Raw genomic sequence first — 13,703 nt, 5'->3', positions numbered from 1 at the left:
AAATAATAATCAAAGGCAAATAATAATGGAAGTCCGTTAAAAGCTGTTTCTAAACTCAAATATAAACTTGGTCACTGGAAAACAGATTCAAAGATAAAACCATGAAACAACCATTGAAGTGTTATAAAACAACTTTGTCATATCCAAAAAACAACCAATTCAAGTGTTGTAAACAATTGTCATATCCAAAAAATAACCCGTTGATACTACTTTGTAATTCACAAACAAAATGTTGTTACATGAATAATCTAATGTATGATGATTTCTTTCAACTTAAGAGTATTAAGCTTTTGCAATTTCTAACCCAAAAAATACATTAACATATTCCCTAAATCCATCCTCATTAGCCAAAAAATAAGTTTCTCTAATCTTGTGAAAGGTGTGGCAGGTGAGCAAGCTGTCAGACCCAGCCTGATGGCACTTCCCAGCAACTCGGTCCACGTGAAGTGTGTCAGCCACCTTCTCCAAACCGCCATAGAGGCCATTGCAGAACCTCATCACATGCTTCACATCGTAAGTATTTCCCCCAAACAGCTCTTTTACAAGCACCAAGAACTCCTCCAAGCTTTTCGGAAGAACACCCCAAGTCAGAATCTTCACCAAATATCCAATATCATAAGCACCATGGAATGTGACCCATGTCAGTGATTTGTTGAACAGCAGCCCAGATACTGCTGCCAACTTCGCAAAATGCAGCGAAGAAACTCCAGCCACTGCATTGCGTGCAAAGTCGATGCCCTGGCTGCGTAGGAGTGCCACAGAGTCCTTTGCGTGGATGTCACGCATGAGGTTGAAGTCTCGGAAATTGAACTGCCAGATGTAGTGAGTTCTGTTGTTGGTTCCTAGGTCAGGGAGGTTGCCGTGCTCGTCTGATAGAGTGAGTCCAAGCTGAATGATTTTGAGCGCGTCCACATTGGCCTTCATGACTTGGTAAGTTTCCTCTGGGACAAGATTCCGGTAGTTCTTGTTGCGGGGAAGGATGACTGCACGGGGAAACTCAGTGTCAATGGAGACAAATCGATATTTGTCAATGAGGCTGCTTATGATTTGGAACTCGGAATCAGCGTTGGCAGCCCACACTTGCCTGATGACAACTGAACTATTGGGACTAGGCTCTAGAAGCGGCAGTCGCTCCGCAAACCTTGGCTGAACAGCACAATAAAATGGCGGAAAACTAACAACAATGGGCGGTGTCATAAAAAAAGCTCTCGGTAGTTGTTGAAGTCGTTCTCGTTCATCATCGATGCTCGTCATTCTTGTATACATGGTCGTCATGCTCTTCCTGAAAAGCAATTCTGTTAAATTCTTAGAAACTGAAGAAAAAGATAGAATAAAGGAATGCAAATTGTGTGCTATGTATGGGTGAGCTGGGAATTTCTTTGGACGGGTTCCTCTAAAGAATGCTTTGAGGCTTGGGTGGATAGGGATATGAGTAAGAAAAGGAGTTTCTTGAAGTGATGTGGTTTGTGTGAAAAGGTAGGAATGAGATGATCTTCAACAATGTTATGTTTGATGAAAACAGAATGAAACTTGATATAGTTGTTTCCTGTTTGTGCTTCAAACTGGAACGCGGGGAGAGGGAGCAAAGAACCTTTCATGCAGGTGTGGACGTTGTTGTTTATGTGCTGCCTTCTACTAGTTGTTATTTAGGAATTAGGATTCTGTACGCGCGTGAAATGAAACTAAAATTTGAGAATCAATTCAAAGACAACCAAATGTGAAGATAGATTAAAGGGTGCGTTTTGGTCTTTAGTCTTTAGTGTTTACCTACTCCTGTGTCAAAGATATGTATGATTTATAGGGGAATATATATACTTTTACTTTGAAAAAAAAATATATAAAATAAATTAGCAACACATCACTTAATAATTAAATCCTAACCTCTTATACGCCCAATCTTAATTATAAACCCATACTTAATTGAGAAATCAAACATTCGCAAGGAAGATATAGGATTTAATATGAATTTATTGAATGAATGAATGAATAATATTGAACATACATCTTATGAAAAGACTTGGCAACTCATGTTACCGCGAGTGGTTGACTTAGAAGTCTAGAAATAAGAAGACCAACTAAATCAAGCTCCAATTGTTGAATGTGAACAATGACAACAATAAATATTCAAATTTATTAATTGCAAACGGAATCTTTTAGATTTTATAGTTAAAAGATTCATAGTTACTAGACTTGATTTGTTCTGATTTAATTTAACATCAATATAATTATTTGATCTATTCTATTATTAAAAACCATTGTGTAAAAATATTTGAGTGATTATTATTCTATTTTTTAAATTTAATTTCATTGCAAGAGATTTATGCATGACTTCTCCTAATTTTTTAAAGTGTACTAGTGTATATTTTGGTACTCTGTACGTAGAGGTGGCAAACAGGCCTAAATCCGACAGGTCGGCCCGCGTAACCTGCCAAAAAAGGCGAAATGGACTGGAAAATTGGGACCGTCAAATAGCAAAAGTTCGCCTAATCCGCAACGTTTAAACTGCCGGTTTTGGCGGGACAGGGCGGGCTTCCCCGTCTGGCGTAGTGTTCTTTTAGTGAGGGGGTATTTTTACAATTTTTTTGTCAAGACCTAACATCCTCCAACCTAACTTACTAGAGTATGAAGATAAAAATTGAGTGGTTTGGATTATGTTTATATTACTTTGGAAACAATATTTATAATTATGTTTTAAATTATGTTTCTTTTGCTTTGGAAAGAATATTTATACTTATGTTTTGGATGAAACTTGGTTTATAATTATGTTTATTAGATATTTATAATTACAAAGATTTTAATGTTTATGAATATAAAAAATATAATTTTTTATGCTTTTAGAAATTATAAATTTATTAATATGATTGTGAAATTATATATATTATTTAGTAGTTAGTGGTAAAAAAAGGAGCTTTGGCGGGCTTAGCCCGCCAGTCTGCTAGCCCGCAGTTAGACGGAGCGGGCTAGGATTTTAGAATTGCCTCACTAGGTGGGGTAGGGCGGGTCAGCCCGCCAAAGGGTGGGCTTCTGGCGGGGCGGGGCGGGCTTCCCCGCTTGCCACCCCTACCTGTACGGGATAATACATAAAATTATATAAAAAATTTTATTAAAAAATTAAATAATATATATAGTCATTATTATTATAAATATTTTACAAAGTTATAATTAAAATCAAACTCTCAGAATTTTTAATATTAAAATATTAAAAATAATTAGTATTTGTCTTAATCAATTTGAATTTGTTAAGTGATCATCTCATTCGTCCGCTTAAACAATTATTAGGAGTTAGAATCTCGCCTTGTGTATATAGCAATCCATTGGCTAGCAATAAATCCTTAATAAATGGAGTATCAATACGTGGTTAGACTTGGCAGAAGTTTTCGAATACGCGGGTACTCAACCCATCCATACTCGGATGGAGAGGGTAATAACTTGACCTGAGTCGAGGCAGATTTTGCTCAGGATAGGACATGGTCGGGTTTAATGTATACCTGCCTCGGATATATACATATAAACACTTTTTAGGAATTAGGATTTGCCTCACATCACAGATTCAGTGGTTCATAGCTTCAGTCTATACTCTATAGTCATGCAAGATAAATTCAGTCATTCTCACCCAAAATCTTCTTCTTCTCGACTTCTTCACAAAAAATCGCACAGCTTCCGTCATCGTTGTTGCTGAGTCCATCGCTGCCTACCCTTTCACAACTCCCATCTTCCTTCACAGCCAGGGACGGACCCACGTTTAATACAGAGGGGGCATCTCCCCCCTCCCCCCGCCGCACAAATTTTTTTTAAAAATGTTAATACTTATATACATATATACCACTTATTATATTATATTGTTTCAAAATAAAATATAAATAATTTTTTTGTATTTTATGTTAAAAAATATTTTGTTAAACTTAACACATAATAATAATTATATTGTTAAATTTGATTTAGTATGAAAAATAAATAAATAAACTCAAAAAATAGTGATAATTAATTTTAATATATTAGTAATTAATTAATAATTAAATTAAAAAATTAGTTTTCTAATTAAATATAACTTAAATTATTAGTGATTTTTTAAAAATTGTTTAAGATAAAAAAATATATTATCTATATATTAATATACTATAATTATTTTAGTTAAAAAATTTATTTATACTATAAAAATTATAATAAGTAGATTTGACAATTAAATATGAGATAATAAAAAGTAAAATAATTATTTAAAAATATATATAAAAATATAATATTTAGTCATGTTAAAAATAAAAAAAGTCCTTATAAATATTTTTTTCGTTATTTTAAATGTTATACTATATGTATGAAATTATATTTTATTATTTTAAATATTATAATAATGATTGTGTGTATATTTCTAGTTCTTATCAATATGTATTAGATAGTTCTAATTTTAAATTTTGAATATATCTAAACCAATTTGGATTGGTCAAGTGATCAACTTAGTCGTCCGCTTAAGTAAGTATTGAGGGTTCGAATTTCGTCTCGTATGTATAGCAATTCGTTGCCGGCCAATTGTAGATTCTTAAATGGAATTCAAATTCATAACGGATTAGTCCTTAACTTGTTGAGTATCGTGGGAAGCAAAAAAAAATCTATACCTAAATTTTATTATATTTTTGCCTCCATTACTAAATTTTTCTGGCTCCGTCACTGTTCACTGCTCATGTCATCATCGCTGCTCATCTCATTACCATCACTGTTGAGTTCGTCGCCACCTTTCTCCTGCCGAGTTCCTTTTCTCTAGGTAAATTTTCCCCTCTCTCTCTCTCTCTTTCTCTCTCTCTCATTGTGAGTCTGTTAAGTTCTTCTCTTCTTCTTCTACAGATTCATCACTTTGTCGCCGTCGCTATGAGCCCCGACGTTGCCGTTGCATTTTCATCTGAGTCTGTCACCGAATAAAATAGAATTTTCATTAAAGTTAAAAATAGACATGCATGAGATAATTTTCGCATGTAATTTCTGAATTTTCTCATCCAAATTTGATCTATGTGGTTGAGTATTTTAGTATGGGATCATCGTGGTTTTGTTGCGACACTAATGTGATAAAAGTTTCGGTAATTTTATAACTAATATATGAGATAGATCAGATTATTAAAGTAATAACAGAAATAACGTTCAGATTTGCGCGTAAAATTTATAAGAGGTGATTATTTCAGAAAAATTTATATTTATAACCCAAGTAGAGGATTGATAGAAAATTATTATTTCTTAATATATTTATGGACAATACATATATTAATTATAATCGCAAATTAAGTAATTTCTCGTTAAATGACTTATATAACGGTGATCTCATTTATTGTCATAAATGTTGAATTAAATAAGTCATTATTATTTTTGATTTGGATAAATGAGATTATAATCATAGATACTATTTTTATTTGATTTTTAGGGTTTAATGAGTGTCACACTCAAATATAAATAATAACTTCAGGATTTTGGTCTCCAACACATCAAACTCGCCTTCATAGCTCTTTTTCCACATAAAATTGTGATTCAGCCCTATCAGAAATACAGAAAGTTTTGGTTGACGAAGATCAAAGAATCACAAGAGGCAAGTTCTTTGATCTCAATCATACTCTCGAATGAAGAGACGCTTTCGCGCTCTTAGTTATAGTTTTTAATGATTTAACATGATTGATCTTGAGTTTGAAAAATCCTAAAATTTTCAGCTAAAATAGAAATTTTATTCAATCAAATTATAATAAATAATTTTATTAAATTAAATTATATTAATGTAATCATTGGATGACAAAGAATGCTAGAAAAATAAATAATATTTTAAGAGTATAGAAATATTAAATTGTCATTTTAATTTATTTTTTTAATCAACAATAATAAATATCTTAAATTAATTAAAATTTTTCAAAAATTATACATCTAAAATCATTTTATTTTTTCAAAAATCTTTTGAAAATACAATGGTTCAATGAGGTTGACTATTGAGAATTGAATATAACATTTTTAAATTCGTATTTTTAACAAAAAGATGTTCTTAGTTCTATCCATCCTAAATAATTCTATATTCACTATTACTTATCCATCTAAATAATTCTAACATCCATAGAATATTATTTTTAGATGCAAAAAATTGAAAATATATTTATTCTATTTCAAAAATTAATATTCATATTTAACTTAGAATTTCAATAAATATGACAAAAAAATATTATATTTTTTAGTTAAAAAATTAAAGTAAAATATCTATAAATATATTTTTGTGCTTTAGCTTTAGATTTTTCAAAAAAAATTTGGCAAGTTAATGGAATCAAATTATATTTCTATAACATATATAAGAATGTATATTACACAAATAAAAAAAATTAGGTATAGTAAGAACAAATACATAAATTAAAATAAAATTTTAAAAAATAAGAATCAATAAAATATTGAAGAAAAGAAATATAAATAGAAGAGAAACAAAATTATTAGACGGAAGAGAAATAATTTAATGAATTTTATGTGTATATAAAAGAAGAATAAAAAGAAGATATACAGTCCCTTATTTAATTTAGCATGATTTATGGGAATAAATATATAGAATAAGAAAATAAAAAATAATAATAAAAAGAAGCTAAATATCTGAATTAATATCAAAAAACAAAAATAATAAAATAATGATAATTTATCATAATCTTAATCTCTTAATATAATTAATTAATAACAATATAATTAGTCTAACATAATCTTAATCTAATCTTTTAATATAATTAATTTTAATTAAATAATCAAATAAATTGAATATAAATATGTCTAACCTAATCATATAAAGAAATAATAAATTTTCTACAATTAGACATATTATATATATATATATATTGGGAATAAAATATCATTTTAAAATGAGATTATTATTATTATTATTAATGATATATAAATATTAAAATTATATTAATATATTAATAGAAATATATTATTATAATAAAAAGTTGCAAGAATTAAAATAACTAAAATAAGAAAGAAATGATTAATCAGATTAAATAAATTAAAAAATTTTACTGAACAAAGTAAATGTCACAATAATTATATTACTAATTGAGAAAATAATAATTTAATTAATTTAAATTTTTATTGAAAATAAACAATTAAAGATCATCAATGAATAAAAATAAATAGAATATAATAGATTAAAAAATAATTTTGGTAGTATAAATAATAAAATTAAATTATTATATACAATCTTTATTTTTTACCTTATTATGATTGAAGTTAACATTAATGGTAAAAAAACTAATTTTAAATAGTCCTAATTTATATTTTACAACATAATTAAAGCACAATTCATAATTTTTTATTTTGTGATTAATCAACATTTTTTAAATTTTTTGGTTAAGTCTTCTATATTTTATGATTGATAAATTTTTTCTATAAAATACAAATTTATGATGAATTATTACAATTATAATTAATTAAAAAAATCAAGAAAAAATTATAAAAAAATTAAATAAAAGATAAAAAATAGAGTAAATATTTATTTTGAAACTAAAAATTTGTTAATTGTGCTAGAAATTCTAAAAATTTGTATCTTATTATATAATCAATTTTGTTACTCGCTTTAACTTTATTATTCATTTATTGTATCAGAAAAAGTATATAATGTCACAGTTATTTTATTTTAAACTCTTCAAATATACGGTGTAATATATAATTTAAAAATAATAAAATAAAAATATCTAGAATTTTATAATAGAATTTGAAATTTTCAATGACGATAATACAAAGTGTTTAAATCGACCAAATGGATTCAATTATTATCCTTTACACATCTTATTTAAATTTGAATTTTAAAATTTAATTTGTATCTTTTTTTCCTAATACAAATTATTTTTGACAAAAAATAGAGAAAAAATTTATTAGACCAAAAAATATCCTATTAAAAAATTATTATAAGGAGATTTATAATTAGAAAAGAATAGAATAAAAGTATTAATAATAATTAAGAAAAAGAAATGAAGCTTGTATTAAAGAATGTTAAAAAAGAAATAATAAAGTTCATATTCATAATAATAATGCTGAGAAATGATGTTGCTGCTTTAGGCTTCTAACCTTCGTTTTTGGCCATTTTTTTTTCTTTTTTTTTTGTTTTTTTTAATTATTAAGTCATAAAAAAATAAAGAACAATTTAAGAAAACGAAAACAGCAAGATCGAAAACAGTAAGATCAATAGTAACTATACAAATCAAAATACATAGGAGAAAAATAAACTATTATATGATAGAATTAACATGAGTATATTTCATCATTAAATAAACAAAGTTAACGCACAACAAAATTACATGTAAAGAGAAAAAAAAAGAAAAAAGAGTTAAAATATCTAAAGTGATAAAAAGATTATTTTATAGAAGACTATAAAGTAATGAACTTCTAACAAAATTAAATTGTATTTATTATTATTAAAAAGGGTAAGAGAGAGCAGTAGAGAAAATGTTTGTGTGTATTCAAGTTGTGTAGAATGATACTATATATAAGGATATTTATAGGTGCTAAGAGAATTGAAATAATAAAGACGTAATATCCTATAATAAATATTCAGATATGTTAAATAATGCTAATTGATCTAATTGATCCTAACTATACTCTAACAATTATATTCAATTAATTGATATACATAATAATAATATTAAATTGTGTGATACTTAAATATCTAATCAAATCAATTAGTTGATATAATTAATCCACAGTAATGAATTGTATTTTATGAGTTAAAAGAAATAAATTATGAAACATTCTAAGAAGCATGCCACGTCAACTTTATCATTAAGTTCGAAAATTCGATTTTTATATAATAGATTATATTAGATTAGATTAGATAGAATAGATAGATATCTCATTATTTGTTATTTTAACTTATCTATTATATATTTTTGTTTTATATTTACCACTCAATATATTGAAATACAATTTATATCTAGATAGGAATTACATAGATATTTAATTAAAAGAGCATTTAATTTTTTAAAAAATATAATAACATGTTTAATTTCTTTAATTTTTTTTACAGTTTTTTTGTGTTTTTAAAAAAAAAAGACAAGCCTATAGCAAAAATAGGAAGAGATGATAGTATTTATTGGAGAGAAAAAAATAAATATAATTAAAATCTGTACATTCAAAATATGTTTAAACTTTGAAAAATGAGATGAGACATGAGAACACACAGACACTTGGTTTTAATGAATCTGTTTACACTATTCAACTCAGTGTTCTTTAACTTTCTGTTTTCTTCTTTTCTATTTCATATGAATTTATCAGTGCCAAACATGCATCACATAGAGTATTTTTTAACTCCATCCTAATCCATATATTGTCTTTGCTAAACAAAATATAAAAGAAAAAAAGACAATAAATAAATTAAAGTTATTATTATTTAAAGAGAAAATGATAGATTAGTATTTTTGTATTTTAAATTAATTAAGATCTAAATAAAAGATAACGTTAATTTAAAAAAATTAAATTAAAATTAACTCAAACATTGATATTTAAATTATAAAAAAAATTAATTTTCATATTTTATAAAATATCATAATGGCGGTAATTGTAAACATGACGCTACTTAAAATTAAATAAAGTAACACAGATAAAACAAATAAAAAATAGAAAATAACTTAATCTTGTATAAAATTTACCTATAAAATTTTGCACCAAAAAATAAATTTAATTTTAGTATATTAATAATATAAAATATTTTATATAATCATTCAATTCAATTAGATTTATCTATTTAGATCATTATTAAAAAATAAATTTAAGATACCGACATACAATTACTTTAAATTAAGCAACAATTATCAATACTATATAAGGGACATAGTATTCCACTAAAAGTAATTGTCATAAGAAATATTTTTTCAATTTTCTATACTAATATTGAAAAGTTTATATAATAATATATAATAATATTATCATTATCAATATTATATGATAAAAAAAAAAATCACCGTACTAATATAATATTATCAATATTATATAAATCATCTTTGTATTTATTTTTTTTATGCATATATAATATTTAATTAGCACATTAAGACATATATAATATTTTATTGAATATTATAAATTAGAGTGATTTATAAATTATTATTAATTCATATATAATGTATAATTAAATTTAATGAATTCAATTAGAATAAATAATAATTTATTTATTTTATTTCAGACTTTATAAATGAATAAATTAATTAACTAATATAACAAATTACAATTAATGAAGTAAAATTAATTAAGTAATATATTATAATAAATTATATTGATATTTAAATATCTAATCAAATTAATTAACTGATATAATTAAGTCATGGTAATAAATTGTATTGAATGAGTTAAAATAATTAAATCAGGAAACACTCTCCAGAATATGACACGTCAGCTCTACATTAAGTGTAGAAATCCAATTTTTATATAATAGAATAGGAGAATGCTAGGGGAACAATGACTTTGTTGAACAATATGAACAACGGGCCCTAGAAATTAGCCCAATTAGATTACTAACATAGGTATACCCGTAAATACCCCTCTTCAGTAAATCATAGTTTTAATTATCTTAATTACCACCATCATAATCATTGCATCCACTTAAAACCTTTTCCCTTCCCTACTTTTCAAATAACGTTCAGTAAACATTAGCCTTCCCTCACCGCCATTTGAAACGGAAATGACAATGGAGGATCTTCCACATTAGCCGCTTCTTTTCTGCAGCAACCTGGCGTCCATCCTGCCACTCGCCGAATGGAGCATCTCCTGGCCCCTCCATTGTGAAGACGAGCAGCAGCAGGCGAACATCCCTGGCCCCGTCGTGTAGAACTCGCCCAAAAATCACCGGCGTTGTCCTTTAAACGCAATCTCCCTAAGTTGTAGCCGTTGCATGTTCGCGTCGCTTGGAGTCATCCTTGGATACAACAAGAGAAGTCGTGGGATGTATTTCCCATCCCAGATTGAAGGTCAGTAACATAATAACCGTTTATTCAAGGTTTAGATGTTCATAGAAACTTTTATGTTCTGTTTGCATAGAAGAGTTTTGCTGATTGCGGAAATTTATGAGCCTGTTTGATTTCTCCAAGTGTTTGTGAACATAAGGAAGTTGAAAGGAACAATGACCTGTACATGTTTCTAAGCATCCGGTTTTTCGCGTCTTATTTTTTAATGATTTACTGTATTTGGGTTTGTGTTGCCTCCGGGTATTAGTAAGTCGGCAATTCGTGTGAAGCACGTGTCATTTTTATTCATTAACGGATGGTTGAATTTGCAAGTTAATTGGTCCTTTTGATTTAATTAATACTTGGGCCGTAAAAAATTATACTAGATGAATGTTTAAAGTTGGGCGTTGTGACATGATATAAAGCATTTAAGAAGCAATTTCTATTAATACTAATATCTAAAGCCTATAAAGCTGATTATATTATGACTTGTGTTGGTGACTTTCATAATAAGAAGTTCAATTTTGACTGTCATGCTTCCAGGGACCTTGTGTTACTTGTTTTTTTTGTTATCTGCCTGTGTTCTCATAATGCGCACCATTGTTGGTGTTCTGCTGGTGATATGCATATTTTTTTTTGAAATTACAGCAAAGATAGTAAAATCACATGGTTAATGGATGGTTGGACTAAAGCGAACTGTATGAAATTTGATGGAGTTTGGACTTGATATTTTAGAGGTCTTTTCTTTATATGTTTCTGGTTCATGTGATTGAGTTTTAAATTCAACGAATTAGGAATGTTCAATTTTGTAAGAAACAATTGATGAAAAAAAAGGTGGCTTGTAGTGGTGGCTTAACTAGATATAAGTTAAATTGGTTGTCAATGCTATACTTGCATAATGTTTGACATCTACATATATATGATTTTTTTTATTTTCGATCATAGATGTTATAAAGACTCATGCTAAACTTTTTAAAATAATTCATAGTTATATAGAATATGACACAGCAGATCAAAATAAATAGTGCATTGCCTTGACATTGCAAATTAATTGGTCCTTTTAATTTTATTAATACTTGCAGCGGAAAAAATTATATTAGATGAATGTTTAAAGTTTAGACTTGTGACATGATATAAAGCATTTAGGAAGCAATTTCTATTGTTACTAATATCTGGAGTCAATCAAGCTGATTATATTATGACTTGTGTTGGTGATGTTCGTAATAAGGAGTTCAATTTTGATTGCTACGCTTCTAAGGACCTTGTTTTACTTGATTTTTTGTTATCTGCCTGTTTACTCATATTGCGCACGGCTGTGGGTGTTCTGCGGTTGATTTTCATATTTTTTTTGAAATTTCAGCAAAGATAGTAATATCATATGGTTTATGGATGCTTGGATTAAAGCGAACGGTATGAAATTTGATGGAGTTTGGACTTCATATCTTAGAATTCTTTTCTTTATATGTTTCAGGTTAACTTTTAATTTCTATGAATTACGGATGTTTAATTTTGTAAGAAACGATGGATGCAAAAAAGAGATGGCTTTTAGTGGTGGCTTAACTAGATATGAGTTAAATTGGTTGTAAATACTATACTTGCATAATGTTTGATGTCTACGTATTTATGACTTTATTATTTTCGATCATGGATGTTGTAAAGACTCGTGTTAAAATTTTAAGAATAATACATAGTTATACAGAAATAATATTTTTTATGCGTGTGAAATTTTCTTTTCTAAATAATACGAGCAGATTATTGATGAACCTGTGAGGAAGAACCGAGAAAGCAATAGATGTACCTAGAGCCCATTTGGGAAGCAACAGAAGCTACTTTTTTTTTTACTTTTAAATTATGAAAAGTCACAATAAAAAAAACTAAAAAATAGCAACAAAATATACATTGACATACATTTCATATTCATTTTTTATTTTCACCTACTATATCATGCACAATAAAACAACAAGTACTAACTATACAATAATTTCTTTTGCATTGCCATCAAGATTATTATGAATTAAAATTTTAATATCCATTCTCTTGTGTAAAAAAAATGTATTTTTTTAGTTGTTTATCCAAACACTTCAACTTTAAAATAAGTACTTTTATAACTAAAAATCAACACAAAATAACTTATTTATAAGTTGTTATTAATAAAAGTCCTTCTACTTTAAGCTATTTTTTCAAAAGAGCTTATTTAAGTTGTTAACCCAAATTGGACCTTAGTCTTAAGACCACAAATACCTTTTTCACATTGTTTACGTGTTTTCGTGGTGAAATTTTGTTATAACAGAAATGATAAATTTCCATGGTGAATAACATATTTAGTTCTCTAACTACTTTGATTCTGTTTCAAGATATTAGCGAAGCGTAAAAGTTTAGTTAAGAACAACCATCTGGTACCAACAAAAATAACCATCCACTATCATATGGAATCGAACATCCAGTCTTTACTATTTGTAACTATTTACACACTACACCAAGACTCTTCTAAATAACCATTTGGGTGACAATAGAGATAACCATCTGTTAGCCTATAGAATCGAACATCCAACCTTTATTACTTGTAACTGACCACATAATCTACACTAAGACTATTACGAATAATCATTTGGGTACCAGTAAAAATAACCATCCGCTACCCTATTAAATCGAACATCCATATTAAAATACTTGTAACTAATCAAACACACTACACCCAGATTATTCGAAATAACCATCTGGGTAACAAAAGAAATAACCATTCGCTTTCCTATTAAATCGAACATCCAGTTTATAATACTT

The 13,703-nt window shown here is 27.4% G+C and overlaps 1 protein-coding gene across 1 annotated transcript; it reads right to left on the bottom strand.

Annotated features, from left to right (window-relative positions):
* Nucleotides 1-282: 282 nt before the first annotated feature.
* On the bottom strand, nucleotides 283-1,602 carry LOC112769962 (probable CCR4-associated factor 1 homolog 11). The gene has a single exon (XM_025814405.3). The coding sequence runs from the start codon at nucleotides 1,273-1,275 to the stop codon at nucleotides 283-285; it is 993 nt and encodes a 330-aa protein (XP_025670190.1). The 5' UTR covers nucleotides 1,276-1,602.
* Between the last annotated feature and the right edge of the window lie 12,101 nt (nucleotides 1,603-13,703).

The sequence above is a fragment of the Arachis hypogaea genome, chromosome 3 (genome assembly GCF_003086295.3).
Source record: "Arachis hypogaea cultivar Tifrunner chromosome 3, arahy.Tifrunner.gnm2.J5K5, whole genome shotgun sequence".
NCBI lineage: Eukaryota > Viridiplantae > Streptophyta > Magnoliopsida > Fabales > Fabaceae > Arachis > Arachis hypogaea.
The sequence above is the reverse complement of the archived record's forward strand: the minus strand, read 5'-3'. Positions and strand labels throughout refer to the sequence as shown.